At 45.4% G+C, this 23,795-nt stretch overlaps 1 protein-coding gene and 1 long non-coding RNA gene across 3 annotated transcripts; one reads left to right on the top strand and one right to left on the bottom strand.

Moving 5' to 3' along the window:
* Positions 1-246: 246 nt before the first annotated feature.
* On the bottom strand, positions 247-2,412 carry LOC311135883. Its single transcript, XR_014613819.1, has 3 exons — positions 1,117-2,412; positions 675-916; positions 247-370 (listed from the first exon to the last, which is right to left on the bottom strand). It is a non-coding gene; the product is annotated as an uncharacterized lncRNA (long non-coding RNA).
* Positions 2,413-5,940: 3,528 nt separating this feature from the next.
* LOC311136201 (protein AMBP-like) lies at positions 5,941-14,078 on the top strand. 2 transcript variants are annotated; one of them, XM_084170302.1, is made up of 10 exons: positions 5,941-6,123; positions 8,342-8,484; positions 9,164-9,240; positions 9,574-9,690; positions 10,065-10,166; positions 10,577-10,638; positions 10,881-10,962; positions 12,691-12,858; positions 13,168-13,344; positions 13,570-14,078. In XM_084170302.1, the coding sequence occupies exons 1-10, from the start codon at positions 6,010-6,012 to the stop codon at positions 13,596-13,598; spliced, it is 1,071 nt and encodes a 356-aa protein (XP_084026428.1). In that variant the 5' UTR covers positions 5,941-6,009; the 3' UTR covers positions 13,599-14,078. The 2 variants fall into 2 exon arrangements, with proteins under 2 accessions (XP_084026428.1, XP_084026429.1); XM_084170303.1 differs by lacking the exon at positions 5,941-6,123 and adding an exon at positions 7,402-7,863.
* Positions 14,079-23,795: the final 9,717 nt, after the last annotated feature.

Here is a 23,795-nt window from a genome sequence, read left to right as displayed (position 1 = left end):
TCAAATGACAGTTTTGCCAGATGGCAGCCTCAGTCTCCAGTCCATCTGTAGAAATAGGCAGGGTTGAGGCAGAGTTCATCAGTAATCACCTCATTGTGGATGTACTGAGTGCCAGGTCTCTCTGCATCTCATGCATCTGTGACAGTCACTGTTCTATTACCAATGGCACTAAGCGATAGGTGATATCTGACACACAAACATATACTATGTTGAGGTTTGAACTGGTCAGACTAAACCTACCTAATTCTGGTCTCCCCATCGACGACCGTTGGTGATCAGGCAAGAGGTGAGGCTGGAGGTAAGGTCTTTACCAGAGCCTCATTGATGGGCATAGCAGTGTAGATCAGCTTCTGGCCTCTCATCAAAGATACTGGTCGCCCACACACACACACACACACAGAGCACTGATTACATGATCAATGGTGGTTATGATTAGCATGGTGGAACCAACCTGATCACTGTGTTCACCTTTCTATTTCACTTCAGATATCATAAAATGTGAAGTGAAATGGAATGGTGAACACAGCGATCAGGCTGGTTCCACCAGGTTAGGTTATACCCTGGACATTATATGCATCTAAGAAGTAGAAAACAAGCAACAAATAATGTCAGTGTCCATAAATGATATTTCCCAATTGGGTTATCAAATGTATCAAAGTAATGAAGTGGGTTACCTTCTGTATTTGTACAAATGTTGAGCCTGTGAAAGCTGTTGCCGATGACTGGTGAAGGTTTGTCTAACCGGATACTTGCCAACATGTGGCTGACTGATCCATTCATAGGAGTGCTCACAGTGAGGTCAAGTCTGCATGATGCTGATGAAGGTCTTCTCTATGCTGCATGTTCGGATGCAAACTGGACATCTCTCCAACAACTGCAGCAGGCAATCTGATGAGGTGGTGTTGACTGGGAGGGTCTGTGACAGGGTGATATATTAGACCGCCATGTGGTAAATAGCATATTGTTCTAAAGAAAGGACAAAGCTTTTTGATAATGCACTTCACAATCAACGTGACTCTACTAGTGGTATCTGCTTGGCTGGGGAATTAGCCTACTAGTTTATCAAGCCAGGTATTTTTTAATACAACTTTTCACATTTCACATAACACACATTACCTGTCGTTGATAAAGCCGTCTGTGTCATCAGGGCAGTAACTCGGGTCACAGTCAGAGGCTTCATGATGTCCTTTTCATAGGAGTCGAGAGAGACTGGCAACAATGGAGGAAGTGGCACAAAGGTATTTGTGTTGCATGACACATTTTTATTCTGAGGTCCTGCCTGACAAGCTGTGAAAATAACAAGCAAACAGTGAATTAAATTATTTTCGGAGGTCACTAAACCATTGCAATCACATTGCTGGACATGTTATGGTACCCACCTTTGCTCCTTCTGGTAAGTCCCGGCATCTGTTCATAACCAGGGGATCTGTCTGGCACCCAACTGTTCATAACCAGGGGATCTGTCTGGCACCCAACTGTTCATAACCAGGGGATCTGTCTGGCACCCAACTGTTCATAACCAGGGGATCTGTCTGGCACCCATCTGTTCATAACCAGGGGATCTGTCTGGCACCCATCTGTTCATAACCAGGGGATCTGTCTGGCACCCATCTGTTCATAACCAGGGGATCTGTCTGGCACCCATCTGTTCATAACCAGGGGATCTGTCTGGCACCCAACTGTTCATAACCAGGGGATCTGTCTGGCACCCAACTGTTCATAACCAGGGGATCTGTCTGGCACCCATCTGTTCATAACCAGGGGATCTGTCTGGCACCCAACTGTTCATAACCAGGGGATCTGTCTGGCACCCAACTGTTCATAACCAGGGGATCTGTCTGGCACCCAACTGTTCATAACCAGGGGATCTGTCTGGCACCCATCTGTTCATAACCAGGGGATCTGTCTGGCACCCAACTGTTCATAACCAGGGGATCTGTCTGGCACCCAACTGTTCATAACCAGGGGATCTGTCTGGCACCCATCTGTTCATAACCAGGGGATCTGTCTGGCACCCAACTGTTCATAACCAGGGGATCTGTCTGGCACCCAACTGTTCATAACCAGGGGATCTGTCTGGCACCCAACTGTACACTTTGTCTAATAGAGTCAACGATTGTCATCATCCCTCAATAGCTTAAGAAATAACGTAATCACGTTTGGAAGCTAATTCTATGCTTTACGGATGTAGACTGACTGGCTCCCGATTGGATTAGATTCAGGCCGGTGATGCCGTTACGCTATGCAACCAGCTGTGACATGTTTTGCTATGGCCCTGGGTTGGTTTGAGTTTGTTGCTGCTAGTTAGTACACTTTTGTAGTCAGACATGAGTTAGCTGCATCCAATATTTATTTGTGCCCTAGACATGGGTGGCACCTCGGAGGCTAATGTGACTGTTTCTTGTAAATTACACTGACTTAGAGTGGCATGTAAATACAATGACATTGCTTAAGTAGGAAAATTATTTGTAGGAAACACCTTTGCCATATTATGATTTCGTCGAATGTAATCATAATTAGGTGGGTGCTTACATTTGTCCTATTTCACAGAAGTACAAATTATGCACATGTGCATTGGACATTTGTATATCCCACTCCCCCTGAGAGACCGGGGTCATGGATCAGCCATTATTGACAGTGACCCTGGAGCAATTAGGGGTAAGTGCCTTGCTCAAGGGCACACAGACAGATTTTACACATAGTCAGCTCAGGGATTTGAACCTGCAACCTTTCAAATACTGGCCCAACACTCTTAACCGCTAGGCTACCTGTCGCCAACCACCTATTCTGCACAATAGGGTCCTTCGGCAGGGCACGCAAACCATAGTTGTTGGCTGTGCGTGCTGCTGGAAGCATGCATTGCATGGTCAATCCGTAAAGGGCGTTTCAGTGTCAAATGGCCATGATCCTTTGAATGCGTTGGGGGCGATGAAACAACGGAGCCCCATTCAATGAAGGGAAGCGAAGTGGGCGGAGGGGCGATTTGCACATGGAGTTTGGCAAAAGGCGGCATGATTTGTTGACATAATTGTAATCCAAACCCAACCTTCATTTACTTGTTGTGACGCACTGAGGTTCCAAACTCCATTTTAGACGAGACTGACCTTATGACCAAAATTACCTTATTTACACTTTGTATAACATTTTGACGCCATAATAAAACGTTTGACTCATATCGATGCCACATAGGCCGTTTTCAAAGGGATTAGTTGGGTTTTAGGGGCAGTCGCTCTTTAACTTTGATCTCTAGTCTGTGAGTCTTTTATTTAAAGAAGTTGTTAGTCATAGACATGTTACCCGACCCCACATGTTCAGTACTCTCTGTTTGTTGTTGGCTGTCTGATAGGGAACGGAATGTTGTTTCCAAGTGGTTGTGGGGACAGGGTAGCATTAGGACAGAGGCTGAGGCTGAACCCAAAGCAAACAGTGCTAGGGGTCAAAGGTCAGGCAGACAGCAGGGTTGCAACACTGATAGGATGACTAGCAATGCACGCCAAGTTCCCTCCACCCATGGGGGGGACACACTGGACAGCCACGGACAAACAACTGCCTTATAAGATACGTCTTGCTGCCTGATTTACAGACTCTTCCTGTTGTTGACACTGTTGAAAGCGTCAAATTGCTGATGTGTGAGTGCAGGCCATGTTTCCCCCTCTGACTGTAAATTCTCTAATTAAAACCAAGGACTATACTGGTGTAGGTTTGACTCTCTATGTGTAGCCTACTGTCTGTATGTTATGTTCAGTTTGCAGGGAAGAGGCTGGGGTATGACTGCCTAGTTGGTACACTTAAAGGGCTTCATATCATAGGCTGCTTTAAAACTCTGCAGCTGCAATCAAAAATAAAACATCTTTACAATTAAAAAATAAGGTGACCCGCGAAAGCCAGATGGAGATGGGTAAATTAGACAAGCATTCGGTCTTTATATTATAGACTATGCTGCAGCAAATGTAGGCCTACCTGTCACAAGAAAAAAAGGTACATGATGAGATGATAGATCTACATGCATTGTGAACTGCGCTCCATACTGAGATGGGCTGTCTGTCCCCACCCTGAGCGTTGATGATTCATCATGCAGAGGCCGTAGAGAAGCCAGATTTAGACGTCGCATATAACGGTTCCATTTCACCCCATGCTGTTCATATAAATAATTTATTATAATTTACCGGTTTCTCGTAGTGGTTTTGGGCGGTAAATCCCGGTAAATCCCAGTAAATGCCGGCAACCGGGTTCCCGCCAACCGGGTTCCCGCCATTCAACCCTAGTACACACAGGTGTCCCTCTATGGTGAGTCTGTCTGTTCTGCTGTTCAGGTGGAGGTGTGACCAACCAGGTTTAAACCTGGGTCTCCCGTGCACCAAAAGACAGTGTTAGCTTGAAGAGCTAACGCGAGTCTTGAGGTCTCATGCGAGTGTGGTTCACCAAACCACCTCTGTTACATACTTGGAGAGGAACTGGGGCATTGGAGTGGAGGCCTGAATGTAATATGCTGTTTTACAATGTGCTATAGCATTGTGTTTGAGGAAATGCATAGCTGGTGGCTTTACCGCTAAATCTTGCTCTTCGTCTGGTCTTATAGGTCGTTCCCTGAAGGTGAAGCCTGATATGATTCAAACATTTCCCGAGGAGTGTAGTTTGACCCCAAACAGGTTGTAGCCTAAGTAGGGAAACACATACACACACACACACACACACACACACACATACACCAATACATAATACTGTATTACTTCTTAAAGCAGACATTGTTGTACTCCTTGTTGTTTACAGAAAACCGCCCTCCCTCTGGACACTAGGTCAGTTAATACACTTCCTTTCTACAGACAGTCTATGCTGTTGATGACGGACTACAATTACTGGAACACGTGATATTTGAATAAACTGTAGGTTTTATTTTTGTGTTCTCCGTCAGATCAGGACATCATGATGACTCTCTATGCCAACACCAATTCCCAGCACGTACACATCTGTCTCTCCGTTAGAGCGCAGCATTAGGACATGTTTTATGGCATATTTTCACAACACTCCGACACACTTTACTGTACCTGACAACAACAGCACTTCAACACGATTTACAGCACACATTCTGCAATGGATAACAGTTTAACCACCATTGATAAATGCACTTTTAGACACCTCTTATTATGTTATTACCAACATCCTCTCTGATGTCTGTCTGTCTTTCTCTTGACCCCTCAGTACCACCGACTGTTGATTTAGTTTTCCATTTTGGGGCATCATTGTATATAACGCTGCTATGGCTGAATAACTGCTAGTGTTCCTTTGCCTATCGTGCTACGTGGTGTCTGTGGTGTGTGTGTGAGTTGGAGAGAGAACCATAGATGTAATAGGACAGGAGACAGGGATAGAGAGAGAGAGAATTCCATGTGTGTATTTGAGTACCTCATATGGTACATTACATGTTTTTGTGATGAAGAGTTTTCAGAACACTCCAAGGTTACTAGGGAGTTCTGCAGGGTTCAGTCCTTCGGCCATTATTGTTTTTGCTATACATGCTACTACTCGTTGGTGCTGAAATGTGCTGAAATGTTATTTATTCTTTCCTATTAAATTCCACGTTGAAGTCCAGTGTTTCAGAGAAAGGGACAAGATAAGGAGAACTTTGCTCTGTTTGCGGTTTGTTTTATGCTGGAGTTCGAGGGGGTACAGGAAGGGGTAAACACACATGGGTCAATGCCATTGGGTTTCTAGCCTAATCCAGTGGAGGGGGTGGAGGTAGAGGGGTAGAGGGTTGGAGGGGTAGAGGGTTGGAGGGGTGGAGGGGTGGAGGGGTAGAGGGTTGGAGGGGTAAAGGGTGGAGGGGTGGAGGGGTAGAGGGTTGGAGGGGTAAAGGGTGGAGGGGTGGAGGGGTGGAGGGGTGAAGGGGTAGAGGGTTGGAGGGGTGGAGGGGTGGAGGGGTAGAGGGTTGGAGGGGTTAGCTCTCCCAGCAGATCCAGGAGCTCAGAGTAAGCCTCAGTCGGAGGTTGGTATTGGAGACAGACAAACAGGATGCAGCAGGTTGTCGTACTTGCGTTCCTCTTGGGCCTCGTTTGTCTCCTCCATGGAGTGCCTGTACTTCCTGAATCTCTCTTCCCCACACAGGAGAACTTCGACCTGACCAAGGTAAGAGTTAGTCTCTTCTGTTTCTCATACCATGGATCATAGCCATGGTATGTTGTAGCTCAGTTGGTAGAGCATGGCGTTTGCAACGCCAGGGTTGTGGGTTCGATTCCCACGGGGGGCCAGTATGAAAATGTATGCACTCACTAACTGTAAGTCGCTCTGGATAAGAGCGTCTGCTAAATGACTAAAATGTAAATCTCTCTCTCTTGCTTTATCTCACCTATTCTCCGTGGGCATAATCAATCAAATGTATTTATAAAGCCCTTTTTACATCAGCAGATGTCGCAAAGTGCTATAAAGAAACCCAGCCTAAAACCCCAAACAGCAAGCAATGCAGATGTAGAAGCAAGGTGGCTAGGAAAAACTCCCTAGAAAGGCAGAAACCTAGGAAGAAACCCAGAGAGGAACCAGGCTCTGAGCGGTGGCTAGTCCCCTTCTGGCTGTGCGTGGTGGAGATTATAACAGTACATGGCCATTAAGGCCAGATTTTTATCCAAGATGTTCAAACATTCATAGATGACCAGCAGGGTCAAATAATAATCATAGTGGTTGTAGAGGTTGCAACAGGTCAGTACATCAGGAGTAAATGTCACTTGGCTTTTCATAGCCGGGCATTTAAAGGTTGAAATAGCAGGTGTGGTAGAGAGAGAGAGTTGAAAACAGCAGGTCTGGGACAAAATAGCGCATCCGGTGAACAGGTCAGGGTTCCATAGTCGCAGGCAGAACAGTTGAAACTGGAGCAGCAGCACGACCAGGTGGACTGGGGACAGCAAGGAGCCATCAGGCCAGGTAGTCCTGAGAGAGAGACATGGGATAATTAGATGGAGCATACTTAAGTTCACACAGGACAACAGATAGGACAGATTGACCCTAGCCCCCTGGTACATAGACTATTGCAGCACAGATACTGGAGACTGAGACAGAGGAGGTCGGGGGACACTGTGGCCCCGTCCGACGATACCCCCGGATAGGGCCAACCAGGCAGGATATAACCCCACCCACTTTGCCAAAGCACAGCCCCCACACCACCAGAGGGATATCAACAGACCACCAACCTACTACCTTGAGACAAGGCTGAGTATAGCCCACGAAGATCTCCTCCACTGCACGAGCCCGAGGGGGCGACAAACCGGACAGGAAGATCACATCAGTGACTCAACCCACTCAACATTTACATTTACATTTTAGTCATTTAGCAGACGCTCTTATCCAGAGCGACTTACAGGAGCAATTAGGGTTAAGTGCCTTGCTCAAGGGCACATCGACAGATTTTTCACCTAGTCGGCTCGGGGATTAGAACCAGAGACCTTTCGGTTACTGGCACAACGCTCTTAACCACTAAGCTACCTGCCGCCCCGTGATGCACCCCTCCTAGGGACGGCATGGAAAGTACCAGTAAGCCAGTGACTCAGCCCCCGTAATAGGGGCAGAGGCAGAGAATCCCAATGGAGAGACAGGACCGGCCAGGCAGAGACAGCAAGGATGGTTTGTCGCTCCAGTGCCTTTCCATTCACCTTCGCACCACTGGGCCAGACTACACTCAATCATAGGACCTACTGAAGAGATGAGTCTTCAGTAAAGACTTAAAGGACGAGACAGAGTCTGCGTCTCTCACATGGATAGGGAGACCATTCCATAAAAATGTAGCTCTATAGGAGAAAGCCCTGCCTCCAGCTGTTAGCTTAGAAATTCTAGGGACAATGAAGAGGCCTGTGTCTTGTGACGGTAGCGTACGTGTAGGTATGTACGGCAGGACCAAATCGGATAGATAGGTAGGAGCAAGCCCATGTAATGCTTTGTAGGTTATCAGTAAAACCTTGAAATCAGCCCTAGCCTTAACAGGAAGCCAGTTTATTTAGTGCTAGCACTGGAGTAATATGATCACATTTTTGGTTCTAGTCAGGATTCTAGCAGCCGTGTTTCGCACCAACTGAAGTTTATTTAGTGCTTTATCCGGGTAGCCGGAGAGTAGAGCATTGCAGTAGTCTAATCTAGTAGAGTAATCAGTAGAGTAATTGGTTTGAAAATTCTGCGTAACGTTACTTGATGGCCAAATGGCCAATAGACTGATTCAGTTGAGTTGTCAAGCTATGCAGATTTAGTGCTTTTTGTTTTGATCAGCTTGTAAGTTAATACACCGCAGATCTCTAAAAACTTGCAGTTCCCAGTACAGTATTGCAGGTTGTTAAAACCTTTCTATACTCTCTCTATGGGTCAGTTCATGGGGAAGTGGCATGATATTGCAGTAGCGTCCACCTGCCCCTGGATGCAGCGCCACAAGGGAGATGCAGCCATTGGCACCCTGGAGCTGCAGGCCAGTGGCACTGAAGGCAAAGTCAGCATGACAAGGAGCAAGAAAAAGTGAGGTTACACACACACACACACACATTGAAATTCGTGTCTCTGAACTGTACCTAATAATGCAACTGGATTCACCATAGCTTAAAGACCCAATGCAATCAAACTTATGTTTGAAACTAACACTGTAAAAGTGTGATTTAAAAAATATCTGTGTTATTTTATAGTTGTTGGTTGAAAATGCAATTTACACAGGACTTTCTAATCAGCAGGTTTTGCATGGGTGGAGTTTTGGCTTGCCTGGTGACATCACCAGGAGGTATAAGTTATTAGACCAATAACAAAGAGAGTTCCAAACCTCTGCCAATAACAGCTAGTTTTCAAGTTACATATCCCTCCAATTAGGCCCCTCACTAAGACCCCTCCCAGACAGTCCTAGCTAATTCTTGCTTGAGGAATAGTTTTTTACTAAAAAGCTATTTTTGTTTATTTTTTAACCATTTTAATTGAAAACAATAACAGTAAGGTACTTAATTGTTAACCAGATACTGAGATAAAAACGGCTGCATTGGGCCTTTAATTAAATGCATTCTGTGGTGTGTGTGTGTGTGTGTGTGTGTGTGTGTGTGTGTGTGTGTGTGTGTGTGTGTGTGTGTGTGTGTGTGTGTGTGTGTGTGTGTGTGTGTGTGTGTGTGTGTGTGTGTGTGTGTGTGTGTGTGTGTGTGTGTGTGTGTGTGTGCAGGCACGGGACATGTAAGCAGATCTCTGGTGATTACGAGCTGACCGACACACCTGGAAGATTCACTTACCACGTCGCCAGTAAGTCTGTTTGTCACAACCATGTCTGAAAATGTTACTTGCTTTCCCCGTCCTTGTTTTCTTAAGTCCTCTCAAAGCTAATTGGAGAAGAATGTCCAAGGGAGAGACCTTGGAACCTCTCCTCCAATGCGCTTTGAGAGGACTTAAGGAAACAAGGACGGCTAGTAATGGAGGAAGCAAGGATGTGACAGCTAGTAATGTTTCCAGACACAGCCTGTGTATTTTTGTAATCGATGAGAGGTCAACGGTGAGAGGTAATTGACATTGTGGACTATGTGTATGTTCGTGCTCTCCTACTCTCCTACCATATAAATCTATGTTTCCTTTATGCAGAGTGGGGGGCTGATGTTGACGCCTATGTGGTTCACACTGACTATGATAAGTACGCCATCGTTATGATGAGTAAACAGAAAACAGGAGGCGAGAAGACCAAGTCCGCCAAGCTATACAGTGAGTGTCGCTCCAATGTCATTTATTTCACTCCACACCACTGAGACAATAGCCTGGTACCAGATCTGTTTGTGCTGTCTTGCCAACCTCTTTGGTTGTAATTATGATTGTCATGACAACGACCATAGGATTTGGCTATACAGTCAATCAATCAGCCAATCGATTTGGCTATAGAACAGCACAAACACAAATATGATAATGACTATAGGAGTTGGCAGGACCACAAACAGATCTGAGACCAGGCCACTCAGACACAGCTATAGTGTTGTTATATTCAGCAGCAAAAGATCTGATCTGAGACCAGGCCACTCAGACACAGCTATAGTGTTGTTATATTTAGCAGTAGAAGTAAATTAAAATGCTGCCTCCTTCAGGTCGCACCATGGAACTGCCGCCCACTATCCTGGATGACTTCAGGAGGCTGGTGAGGGAGCAGGGCATGGCTGACGACACAATCATCATCAAACAGAACAAAGGTAGAGGCGCACACACACACAGGGGCAGACTGGGACCAGAAATCGGCCTTGGCATTTCTAACACACCGGCCCATTTCTTTCCTTCAGGCCCCCACACCGGCCCATTTTTTTCCTCGAGGACACGACTCCGGCCCATTTTTTCCTTGAGGCCCCCATTATTAACCAATAATTACACATTTTCACCAAAAACCCAAGTTAAACAGGCCCACTGGGCTAAATATGGACCAGCCCATCTGGCATATGCCCCTGCACACACACATGCACAAATACTCACAGACACCAGGCAGCAAGCACTCAGCCACATGCGCACGAACGCACGCACAGACCCACACACACACACACACACACCTGTGACATCCACTATGTGTCTGGACATTGTTTGACCTTTGAACTCCTGTCTCTGTCCACAGGGGAGTGTGTACCAGGAACGGAGCCTGTAGCAGCAGAGCCTCAGCCTGAGATTACAGCACCGGTACTTCCTGTATTCAATTATTCAATGTTGAGTTTGTACCCCGTGTCAGAGTTTGGGATTATATCGAAAAGCGGCTTTGGTTAAAGGCATTACAGAAAGTAAATCAAATTCCAATATGTTCCTAAATGAAAAACATTGAAGATAATTGGAATTGGAATTTCAGTATACTTCCTGAATTAATTGGAATTAAAATGGAATTGACCCCAACCCTGCTGAGTACTCACCTGTCTGTCTGTCCTCAGAGAGCCAAGAGGAACATAGTCTTCCCTGAACTGCCCTCTGAGGAGGGTTCTGGTGACGACACCATGATGTTCAGGAGTGAAGGTGAGAGTGCATGGTGGGCTTGCTAGGCCTCTGACCTCTACGTTGAAGGTACGTTTTAGCATCAGCTCTGTGTGGGTCTGGCTGGAAGCTGCTAGAACACATTTCTGTTGTAGCTCCGGACAAACATAACTAATTAAACTCATACAAGTTTAATCAGCTTGTCCAGTGCTACAATAAACATGTGTACTGTTAGGGATAGTGGAGGACTGGAGTTGAGTAACACTCATGTATATTACATGTAATTACGGTGTACAGTGGAGTCCGAAATTATTCCCACCGTTGATAACGATGAGCAAAACTGACTGTATAAAATAAATGACTCAAATACTGAGCTATATTGTATGCTCAAATAAATAGGGGAAATTATATTATTATATACTAATACAATTGCTCAGAAAAAAATGATTTTGTTTGACATGGTAGGGGTCAAACTTATTGACACCCCTGTTTTCAATACCTTTTAATAACTCACCTTGCGAGGATAGCGGCACTGAGCCTTTTTCAAAAATGTTTTATGAGATTGGAGAACACATTGGGAGGGATCTTAGACCAATCTTCCATTCCAGATTCTTGATATCCTTCGTCTGTGCTTATGGACTGCCCTCTTCGATTCAAACCACAGGTTTCCAGTGGGTTTTAAGTCCGGACACTAAGATGGCAATTGCAAAATTTTGATTTTGTGGCCAATTAACCCAATGAGTCCCACCGTCGCGCAAGCGTGATTTAAGACTTCTAACCCCTTTTAAACATTGTGTGTTGTACCATTGGATTAATCAAAAAAAAATGTATGCACGCATGACTGTAAGTCGCTTTGGATAAAAGCGTCTGCTAAATGGCATATTATATTATTATTATCTATTTGCTCTATGATGCTCACAAGCTACACAATAGTTGTTAGAAGGTAAGGGGTTCTTCTACATAGAAGATCATAGGAAATCCCAGGACATAAATGAAAGTCAGATAAATGAAAAGCAGATTTGTGATGGGGTCTCAGGACTGACAGGGTTAACCATTTCTTTGTGGATTTTGATGTGTGCTTGGGGTTATTGTCTTGCTGGAAGATCCACTTGAGGCTAAGTTTTAGCCTCCTGGCAGAGGCAACCAGGTTTTGGGCAAAGTTTTTCGGGTACTGGGTAAAGTTCATGATGCCATTGACCTTAACAAGGATCCAAGGACCAGTGGAAGCAAAATCGCCCCATAACATCAAAGATCCACCACCATATTTTACAGTAGGTATGGGGTTATTTTCTGCTCATGCATTCTCATTTCGATGCCAAACCCACCACTGGTGTGAATGGTCAAAGAGCTCTATTTTCATGTCATCCAACAAATGTAAACGCCTGGAGTTTGCCAAGCGGCATTGGCACTTGGATTGGAACCAGTGCTTGGTCAGATGACATGAAAATATAGTTATTTGGTCCCGCACACCAGGGTTGGGTGCCGTTATCGTCGCAAGGTGAGGTATTGAAAGGTATTGAAAACAGGGGTGTCAATAATTTTGACCCCTACCTTTTTGAGAAAATAATTATTACTTATTATTACAAAATCTCTTTCTCTGAGCAGTTGTATTAGTATAAAATAATATAATTTAAAATAAAGCTCAGTATTTGAATTATTTATTTTATACAGTCATTTTTGCTCATCTTTATCAAGGGTGTCAATAATTCCAGACCCCACTGTATGTCTATGGCTAAAACCCACAATGCACTGCTATACATCTCTCCTCAGAATCCTGTAACGCCAAGCCGGACACAGGTCCCTGTTACGGGGCAGTGCAGAGGTACTTCTACAACTCCACCAGCATGGCCTGTCAGCAGTTCACCTACGGAGGCTGCATGGGAAACCAGAACAACTTTGTGACCGAGAGGGATTGTCTCCAGAGCTGTCGCAATGAGGGTGAGTGGATAGAGTGTAACAGAGGTGTTTTTTCTGTTGGTGAACCACACTCGTGTGATGGGTCATCTTGTCTAAGACCTTGAGACTTGGCGTTAGCTCCCAGAGCTAATGCCTTCACTTTAGTTCAATGGGCTTATACAGTCTTGTGGTGCGTAGGAGACGCAGGCTTGACTTCGAACCTTGTTGGTAATGTGGCAACACTCAACCCACTTCAAGAACCAATATGATGTTCATGCCCATAGACTACGTGTGAGACTTGATTGTCCCTCATGTGTTTCCTCATGTCTGGTGTGCTGTGGCTCACTACAGCTGCCTGTAGACTGCCCGTGGATGTTCGGCCCTGCACTGGACAGCCCAAGATGTGGGTTTTCCACTCCAACTCTGGACTCTGTCTGGACTATCAAAAGGACTATTGCCAGGTCAACAGCAACAAGTTCTACTCCAAGAGGGAGTGTGAGGAATACTGTGGGGTGATGAAGGATCCGGGTAAGAGACACACACATCTTGTCTGTTATAAACTGTGTGGTTTAAACCCTGAATGCTAATTGGCTGACATCCGTGGTATATCAGACCGTATACCACGGGTATGACAAAATATTTATTTGTACTGCTCTAATTACGTTGGTAACCAATTTTTTGTGACCAAAAAAATGGCATTATTTATCTGGTTTTAGTCTGCTTATCTAATGTGAATGTACATTTGTATTACAGGAGAAGGGGAGCTCCTCAAAACAAACTAAAGGAGATGAGAAGACAGAACACAGAACGTACACCACAGACCAACCACAGACCAACCACAGATCAACCACAGACCAACCACAGATCAACCACAGACCAACCACAGACCAACCACAGATCAACCACAGACCAACCACAGACCAACCACAGATCAACCACACATCAACCACAGATCAACCACAGATCAACCACAGATCAACCACACATCAACCACAGACCAACCACAGACCAACCACAGATCAACCACACATCAACCACAGACCAACCACAGATCAACCACAGATCAACCACAGACCAACCACAGATCAACCACACATCAACCACAGACCAACCACAGATCAACCACAAATCAACTACAGATCAACCATAGATCAACCACAGACCAACCACAGATCAACCACATATCAATAGCTGGGTCAACAGTAACACACTATGGATATCATACATCACCACATAGCACAATAAAATGGTAGATTAATCTGCTTGGCATCATGTCTTATGTAAACTTGATCCTGACTTTGTGCTGTTGAGTTTATAGCATGGTTGGTTAACCACCAACAACTGAATGCAGATGATACACCCATTCATAGATAACAACTTTAATATAAAAGTATATATTAGGGAAAGTTATTGTTCAGCCAAGGGTTTACCAAAGATATAAAATATACTGTATTTATTGTAATGTCATACAGTGTATTATGGTGAGATCTGATGACTGGTGTATGAGTAACCAGCAGAGGGCGATGTTGCTCCAGTTACAGTGACAGCCCTCTAGTACTCCCTCCTAACACCCGGCCTCCAGCCCTCTCCTCCATCTCTCCTCCCCGGCTAGTGCTGCTTTGCTTTGCCCAACCAAGGAATGACTGGAGCGGTGCTAGCTTCCTGCTCCTGGTTCCCAGAGTTCCCGGCTGCTCTCTGCGCTGCGTTCCGCTGGCCCGTAGAATGCTGGGAATATCCGGAGAGGAAAAGGGAACTGACAGCATCGAGTGACCTTCTGTCACATCATCTGGTCGGACAGAAAGAGGTGGCAAACAAATACACCACTGGCCCAGCTAGGGACACAGACAACTGTCACACAAATAGTAGCAGGTACGCACGGCTCAGTAGACCATACACTTTAACTTCTCACACAAAAACAGAATACAATACAGAGTCAGATAATTATATATATATTCAGAAATGCACAATTTGTGCACAAAACTTGAGAGAAATAAGCTTTTTGTGCATATGGAAAATGTATCTTAACTTTTATTTCAGCTCATGAAACATGGGACCAACACTACACATTGCGTTTATATTTTTGTTCAGTGTACATGGGGAGCAAACATACTAGATGTACATGGGGAGCAAACATACTAGATGTACAAGCGGAGCAAACATACTAGATGTACATGGGGAGCAAACATACTAGATGTACATGGGGAGCAAACATACTAGATGTACATGGGGAGCAAACATACTAGATGTACATGGGGAGCAAACATACTAGATGTACATGGGGAGCAAACATACTAGATGTACATGGGGAGCAGACATACTAGATGTACATGGGGAGCAAACATAGACCTGCAGCCTTTTCAAGCAGGAGTTAAAGTACCTACCCCTTTATGTGTGAGTATAAGTATATGAAAACAATCACTCATTGCTGATGTATGCCTCTTTTATAACAATATTTCAGTGTTAGATATTGTAGTTGAAGTTTCAGTGTAGTTGGCATTGAAGTTGGCTATTTAATTGTAGTTGGCCCTATTTTTTAACACTATTTCAGTATAGTCTCAAATGAAAAGGAAGTGCAATATCCCTTTCTGTTACAGCAGACTGTTACTCATGAGAGACTGGCATAGAACTTCAGTGGCACACACACACACACAAAGTGGAACAAAAATACATAAAGTGTGACTGTCTGACAGACAAGCTCTCTGACAGAAAAAAAAGAGTTCCCATGAAAATCCTCAGGATGTTTTCTAACAACTTGGGCTAGTGACACCGGCGGAAAGCAAGAACAAATGAAACTGTGAGACTTCAAAATGTTGGGCAGAAAGTGCCCCTCTTGTGGTTGCTTTCTCACAGAAGCTTGATAAAGAGTCTGACGGTCTGAGCTGAGTGAATCACATAAGCGTTGTTGGTTAAGTCCAGCAGGTTTGGGTTTATTTGAGCTCTACTCTATATGCAGTCTGGGAACTGAAAGGAAACTGCAGTGAAATAGTGGATGAATATCTGTGGAAGGAGAGCGAATGAATGGACAGAAGAGGAGAGGAATGGGGAGGTCAGGGCATCAGCAACAGATCCAGACCAGTAGACTGAGTCAAAAGACTGGGCCATCTACAGCCTGCCTGCCTGGTCTGCCTGGTCTGCCTGCCTGGCCTGCCTGCCCTGTCTGGTCTGCCTGTCTGCCTGGTCTGCCTGTCTGTCTGCCTGCCTGCCTGGTCTGCCTGTCTGTCTGCCTGGTCTGCCTGGTCTGCCTGGTCTGCCTGGTCTGCTTTCCCTGCCTGCACTGCCTGGTCTGCCTGGTCTGCCTGCCTGGTCTGCCTTCCCTGCCTGGTCTGCCTGGTCTGCCTGGTCTGCCTGGTCTGCCTGCCTGGTCTGCCTGGTCTGCCTGGTCTGCTTTCCCTGCCTGCCCTGCCTGGTCTGCCTGGTCTGCCTGGTCTGCCTGGTCTGCCTGCCTGGTCTGCCTGCCCTGCCTGGTCTGCCTGGTCTGCCTGCCTGGTCTGCCTTCCCTGCCTGGTCTGCCTGTCTGTCTGCCTGTCTGTCTGCCTGCCTGCCTGGTCTGCCTGGTCTGCCCACAAAAGGGATCCCTTGAGTTCTCCAAGGCTTTAACACACACATAACCACACTCACAAACACTCAGGAGAACAGTAGCAGACAGACACACATACACACACACACACACACACATTCACTTGTAATTACACACACACACACACAGACACACACAAACACAAACACAGAGGAGAAAGGTTGCATATCCACACTAACAAGCACACACACTCAGTCACTTGTGAGTGTACATACACATACTCATGAGCGAGAACACAAAAACGAAGGGTTCTATTCAGTCTGATTGTGCCATAGAAATGTCAAGGTGATTTCCGATTGAGCCGACATCAAATCAAATCTAATTTTATTAGTCACATGCTTCATAAACAACAGGTGTAGACTAACAGTGAAATGGTTACTTACGGGCCCTTACCCATAATGCATAGAGAAAGAAAATAGAGAAATAATAGAAAAGTAAAACACTTAATAATAAAAGTAATAATAAATACACAATGAGTAATGATAACTTGGCTATATACACTGGGTACCAGTACCGAGTCGATGTGCAGGGGTACGATGTAATTGAGGTAGATATGTACATATAACTAGGAATAAAGTGACAGATAATAAACAGTAGCAGCAGCGTTTGTGATGAGAAAAAGGTTAGTGCAAAAAGGGTCAATGCAGATAGTCCAGGTAGCTATTTTGTTAACTATTTAATTAACTATTTAGCATTCTTATGGCTTGGGGGTAGAAGCTGTTCAGGGTCCTGTTGGTTCCAGACTTGGTGCATTGGTACCGCTTGCAGTGCGGTACCAGCAAGAACAGTCTATGACTAGGGTGGCTGGAGCCAATTTTTAAGGCCTTGCTCTGACACCACCTGGTATATAGATGTCCTGTATGGCAGGGAGCTCGAGCCAGTGATGTACTGGGCCCTACGCACTACCCTCTGTAGATGCCAAGCAGTTGCCATACCAAGCGGAGATGCAGCCAGTCAAGATGCTCTCAGTGGTGCAGCTGTAGAACCTTTTGAGGATCTGAGGGCCCATGCCAAATCTTTTCAGCCTCCTGAGGGGGAAGAAGCGTTCTCGTGCACTAGTCACGACTGTGTTGGTGTGTTTGGACCATGATACATCCTTAGTAATGTGGACACCGAGGAACTTGAAACTCTCGACCCGCTCCACTTCAGCCCCGTCAAAGGGGATGGGGGCGTGTTCGGCCCTCCGTTTCCTATAATCCACAATCAGCTCCTTTGTCTTACTGACGTTGAGGGAGAGGTTGTTGTCCTGGCACCACTCCTCCAGGTCCCTCACCTTCTCCCTGTCTCATCGTCGCCGGTGATCAGGCCTACCACCGTCATATCGTCAGAAAACTTGATGATGGTGTTGGAGTCGTGCCTGGCCACGCAGTCGTGGGTGAACAGGGAGTACAGGAGGGGACAAAGCACACACCCCTGTGGGGCTCCCGTGTTGAGGGTCAGCGTGGCAGAGGTGTTGTTGCCTACCTTCTCCACCTGGGGTCGGCCCGTCAGGAAGTTCAGGACCCAGTTGCACAGGGCGGAGTTCAGACCCAGTGCCCCGAGCTTAGTAATGAGCTTGGAGGGCACTATGGTGTTAAAAGCTGAGCTATAGTCAATGAACTTACAAAGGTATTCCTCTTGTCCTGATGGGATAGGGCAGTGTGCAGTGCAATGGTGATTGCGTCTTCCTTGGATCAGTTGGGGCGGTATGCAAATTGTATTTGGTCTAGGGTATCGGGTAAGGTGGAGGTGACATGATCCTTAACCTCTTAAGGATCTGACACTTTTTTTCAATTTTCGCCTAAAATGACATACCCAAATCTAACTGCCTGTAGCTCAGGACCTGAAGCAAGGATATGCATATTCTTGAAACCATTTGAAAGGAAACACTTTGAAGTTTGTGGAAATGTGATATTAATGTAGGAGAATATAACACATTAGATCTGGTAAAAGATAATACAAACAAAAAAACATGCGTTTTCTATAAAAAAAATTGTTCCATCATCTTTTAAATGCAAGAGAAAGGCCACAATACAATATTGCAGTTTAGGCGCAAATACTGCAATACTGGACTATTTTGTATCAAGTCTGCCCAAATGTGCCGAACTGGTCAACTGATACATTTTCAAGTACATAACTATAGAGAACATACAAAACTGATATGGTAATACAAAATGTAAGTTTACACACTCCCAGGAATGTCATACATGATGGATCATTAGCTTATACACTAACTTCCACACATCTAGATGGCCGGGCGGGGTGGGTGTGGAGCCAGAGACAGCAGGGGTTCAAACTGTAGAACCCAGTTCCTACATTTGAATATAAAAATTGATTTTATCAAACAAAACTATGCTACATTTTATCTCTGGGACCCTTAGGATGACAAATCAGAGCAAGATTACTGAATGTAAGTACATTATTTACCTTCAGAGGTGAATGTATGAAACCAGTTGCCGTGATACGTTTTTTGTTGTTGTGCACTCTCCTCAAACAATAGCATGGTATTTTTTCACTGTAATAGCTACTGTAAATTGGACAGTGCAGCTAGATTAACAAGAATGTAAGCTTTCTGCCCATATAAGACATGTCTATTTTCTTGAAATTTTGCTGTTACTTACAACAGTCATGCTAATCACATTAGCGCACGTTAGCTCAACCGTCCTGTATACGGGACACCGATCCCGTAGAGGTTAACTAGCCTCTCAAAGCACTTCATGATGACAGAAGTGAGTGCTACGGGCAATAGTCATTTAGTGCAGTTACCTTCGATTTCTTGGGTACAGGAACAATGGTGGACATCTTGAAGCAAGTGGGGACAGCAAACTGGGATAGGGAGAGATTGAATATGTCCGTAAACACTCCAGCCAGCTGCTCTGCACATGCTCTGAGGACACGGCTTGGGATGCCGTCTGGGCCGGCAGCCTTGCGAGGGTTAACATGCTTAAACGTCTTACTCACCTCGGCCACGGAGAACAAGAGCCCACAGTCCTTGTAAGCGGCAGTGGCCTACATCGGCGGCTCTGTGTTTTCCACGAAGCGGACGAAGAAGGTGTTTAGCTTGTCTGGGAGCGAGGCGTTGGTGTCTGCGACGTGGCTGGCTTTCCCTTTATAACCTGTGATTGTCTGGAGTCCCTGCCACATACATCTCATGTCTGAGCCGTTGAATTGGGACTCCACTTTGTCCCTGTACTGTCATTTCATTGCCTTACCGAGGGCATAGCTGGTCTGTTTGTACACATCCATGTTCCCAGTCACCTTGCCTTGGTTAAATGTGGTGGTTTGCGCTTTCAATTGTGCGTGAATGCTGCCATCTATCAACAGCTTTTGGTTTGGATAAGTTCTAATCGTTACAGTGGGAACAACATCCTCTATGCACTTCCTGATGAACTCAGTCACTGAGTCAGTGTATACGTCAATACTATTCTCAGAGGCAGCCCGGAACATTTCCCAGTCTGCGTGATCAAAACAATCTTGAAGCATAGATTCCGATTGGTCAGACCAATGTTAAACAGTCCTTACCACGGTTACTTCCTCTTTAAGTTTCTGCCTATAGGAGGGGAGGAGCAAAATGGAGGCCTGATCTGATTTGCTGAAGGGAGGGTGGGGGTGGGCCTTGTAGCAGTCTCGGAAGGGGGAGTAGCAATGGTCAAGAGTGCTCGATGAGCGAGTAGCACAGGAGCAGTGTTGATAAAACCTTGGTAGCATTTTCCTAAAGATTTCCTTTATTAATGTCCCCAGCTACAATAAATGTGGCTTCAGGAAACAGAGAGGGAGGGAGAAAAAGAAAGAGGGAAACAGAAAAGACAGGGGGAGAAAGAGAGAGCCTGGCGACGTCATTATGCTAGACCACAGAAAGAGACAATTCTCTCATCAGAGCTTTTTGCTCAGCTGCTGCTATTAAAGCAGGGCCTATTGTTTGTCCTCTCCAGCAGTCCCCTTACCCCCCAGCCCATCCAACCATCCATCCCCTAACTCCTCCTCCAAGTCCAACTCAGATTATATGGCTAACTAACTACCAGATTATATGACTAACTAACTACCAGATTATATGGCTAACTAACTACCAGATTATATGGCTAACTAACTACCAGATTATATGGATAACTAACTACCAGATTATATGGCTAACAAAGTAAGAGGTTATATGACTAACTAACTAACTACTAGATTATATGACTAACTACTAGATTATATGGCTAACTAACTACCAGATTATATGGCTAACTAACTACCTGATTATATGGCATGGTGTGTGTGTGTGTGTGCTTGCGTGTGAACACTCTCTTTGACACTAGTAGTTGTGAAAGAACAAAACAATGGTCTGCCCAGTCCCAGCAGCAAGCCTCATCCCTCACATCTCCTCAGAGATATCCCTGGTGTGGGGTACTCTAATAATTTAGCTTGTGCTGGTTTGGTGTCCTGTTATAGGCTATACAGACCCACTGCCCCATTGTGTCCTGTGGTTCTTTTTTGTTGAGTTTCATATAGTGGTGTTGAGGATGTCTGATAGGTCTGATGATTTAACTCACACACACACACACACACACACAAAGCGCACACACACACACACACACACACACACACACACACACACACACACAAGAGCACGCACGCCACACACACACACAACGCGCACGCACGCCACACACACACACACAAAGCGCACGCACGCACGCCACACACACACACACAAAGCGCACGCATGCCACACACACAAAGCGCACGCACGCCACACACACACACACACACACAACGCGCACGCACGCCACACACACACACACAAAGCGCACGCACGCCACACACACAAAGCGCACGCACGCACGCCACACACACACACACACAATATTTGAACTGCGAGAGCCGCAGGGCGGCCTGGGATACACTGGATATTGCTTGAGAAAAAACAGCTACAGCGTCACTTCTTAAACCCTAACTTACTTCATTGTGAATTGTGTCTGGGGTTAATCAGGGGAAAACAGAGTCTGAGGGCAGAGCTTACAGTCAGAAGGCCTTTATTGCTCTCAGTGGTCTCTGTAAAACCGTCAGGGAAAACAAGGCACCAGATTTGCATTCAAACGAATACATTTTGTGGCGCAATTATTTTACTGTATGTTTACATGGCTTTTATCATGCGTAAATGCTTTCGAGGTCCATGTATAAATCAATTACAGAAATTAACTGGGGAATATAAGGGTTGATCGCATTCATGTTCAAGGAAAAAGAGTTGACCTAAACAGATATGTGGAATCATTAAGGCGAGGGAGGGAGGGAGGGAGGGAGGGAGGGGGGGAGGGAGGGAGGGAGGGAGGGAGGGAGGGAGGGGGGGAGGGAGGGAGGGAGGGAGGGGGGGAGGGAGGGGGGGAGGGAGGGAGGGGGGGAGGGAGGGAGGGAGGGAGGGAGGCTGCTTCCCACCCCTCTTCTCCTCTTCCCCCTCTATCCTCTCTTGGATCCTCATTCTCCTCCTCCACACCTCCCCCACTCCTCTCATTCAGCCTCTCCGTCCCTCCCTCTTTCCCTTCAGGCCTCCCCTCCTATTCCTCCCCTCCCGGCCTCACCCTCAGTCCCAGCAGTGTTAAGGGGGTAGGGGGGCCAGGGGTACTGAGGGTGGATGACAATGGGGAGAATGGGAGCTTGCAGGCTGGAGGCCTGGTGAATAGGGCCATTCAGTGTGGCCAGCCAAACAGAAAACATCTCCCCTCTCACTTCAAACCCTGAGTTTCACTCTGTACAACTAGCTCTTTATACTCTGTGATTACTCTCCGACACACACACACACACACACAGGCACGCACACACACACACACACACACACACACAGGCACGCACATACACGCACGCACACACTAAGGCATAGTGACACACCCACACACATACACACAGGCAAGTTTACATGCACACACACACATACATACACACACACACACACACACACACACATACACATACATACATGCAAGAATGGTGAGACACAAATACCAACACAGTGGATACCCTAGCAGTATGCTATATCTGTACATGCAATGTAAAAATATAACACTCATCTGTATATTAATACCTGGTGTTTATGACATAGTCATAAACTACACGGTACAAAATATCCTCCACATTATTCATTATTATTTAAACTCTAAATGCTAGCTATATATGTACTTGCAATATATACTGAGATGAAAATATTTGTATTTCTAAGCGATCCCCATTAGTTCCTGCCAAGGCAGCAGCTACTCTTCCTGGGGTCCAAACATATTAAAACACTTACATCACACATAAAACAAAAAGGTAAAACAGTACATCATACAACATTATTACTCCACTACATATCTACAATACAAAATGTATAATACCAACATACAACGATATTATAAAATATGACTATCTGACAAATCTCACATACACGTGTTTAGCAGATGTTATTGCGGGTGTAGCGAATTGCTTGTGCTTCTTGCTCCGACAATGCAGTAATATCTAACAAGTAATATCTAACAAGTAATATCTAACAATTTCACAACGTACATTTAATTGAATAGTGTGTGTATCAGTGTACATATTATTAATCAGTGTTGTAGCGAGCGGTCCATTTAAACTCTACAGAGCTCGTTAACCTACATTGAGACCATGCTTATAGGCTAGAGATGTTGTGTTGTGGTGGGGCGGCAGTCATTGTGTACTGTTACTAAGTACACAGAAATAATCACTGTTTCACTGTATTATACATGCATAATAATTGGTGGGAAAGGCCGTGAATGTCATGCAACGCGGGAAAGGCTGGGCGTAGATTTTGGTTCAATATATCACAGAGTTAGATACAAAGGTGCAGAAAAATGTCATACTTTTATGTTCTTTGTAAAAACCTAATCCTGGCATCCAGCATCGGTCTAATACATGTAATACCTAATCCTGGCATCCAGCATCGGTCTAATACATGTTATACCTAATCCTGGCATCCAGCATCGGTCTAATACATGTTATACCTAATCCTGGCATCCAGCATCGGTCTAATACATGTTATACCTAATCCTGGCATCCAGCATCAGTCTAATACATGTTATACCTAATCCTGGCATCCAGCATCAGTCTAATACATGTTATACCGAATCCTGGCATCCAGCATCAGTCTAATACATGTTATACCTAATCCTGGCATCCAGCATCAGTCTAATACATGTTATACCTATTCCTGGCACGAGGTCTTGGAACACAGTCTGAAACGAGAGACTAGCTCATGAAGAAATTCCAAACTGTGTTGATGTTGTGTTGTTGCCGAGCTGAGTGTCGTGTCCTTGGGTTCAGCAGCCCATATTTCATGCATCCAAGCACACACACACACACACACACACACACACACACACACAGATCCAGGGAGTCCAGCTGGGCCAGGTCAGGAGACAGAGACCCCCACAGACCCCATAACATGTGTAGG

This window comes from Coregonus lavaretus, assembly GCF_964263955.1.
Source record: "Coregonus lavaretus genome assembly, chromosome: 10".
NCBI lineage: Eukaryota > Metazoa > Chordata > Actinopteri > Salmoniformes > Salmonidae > Coregonus > Coregonus lavaretus.
Note: the sequence above shows the minus strand (reverse complement) of the source record. Positions and strands in the feature narration are given on the sequence as shown.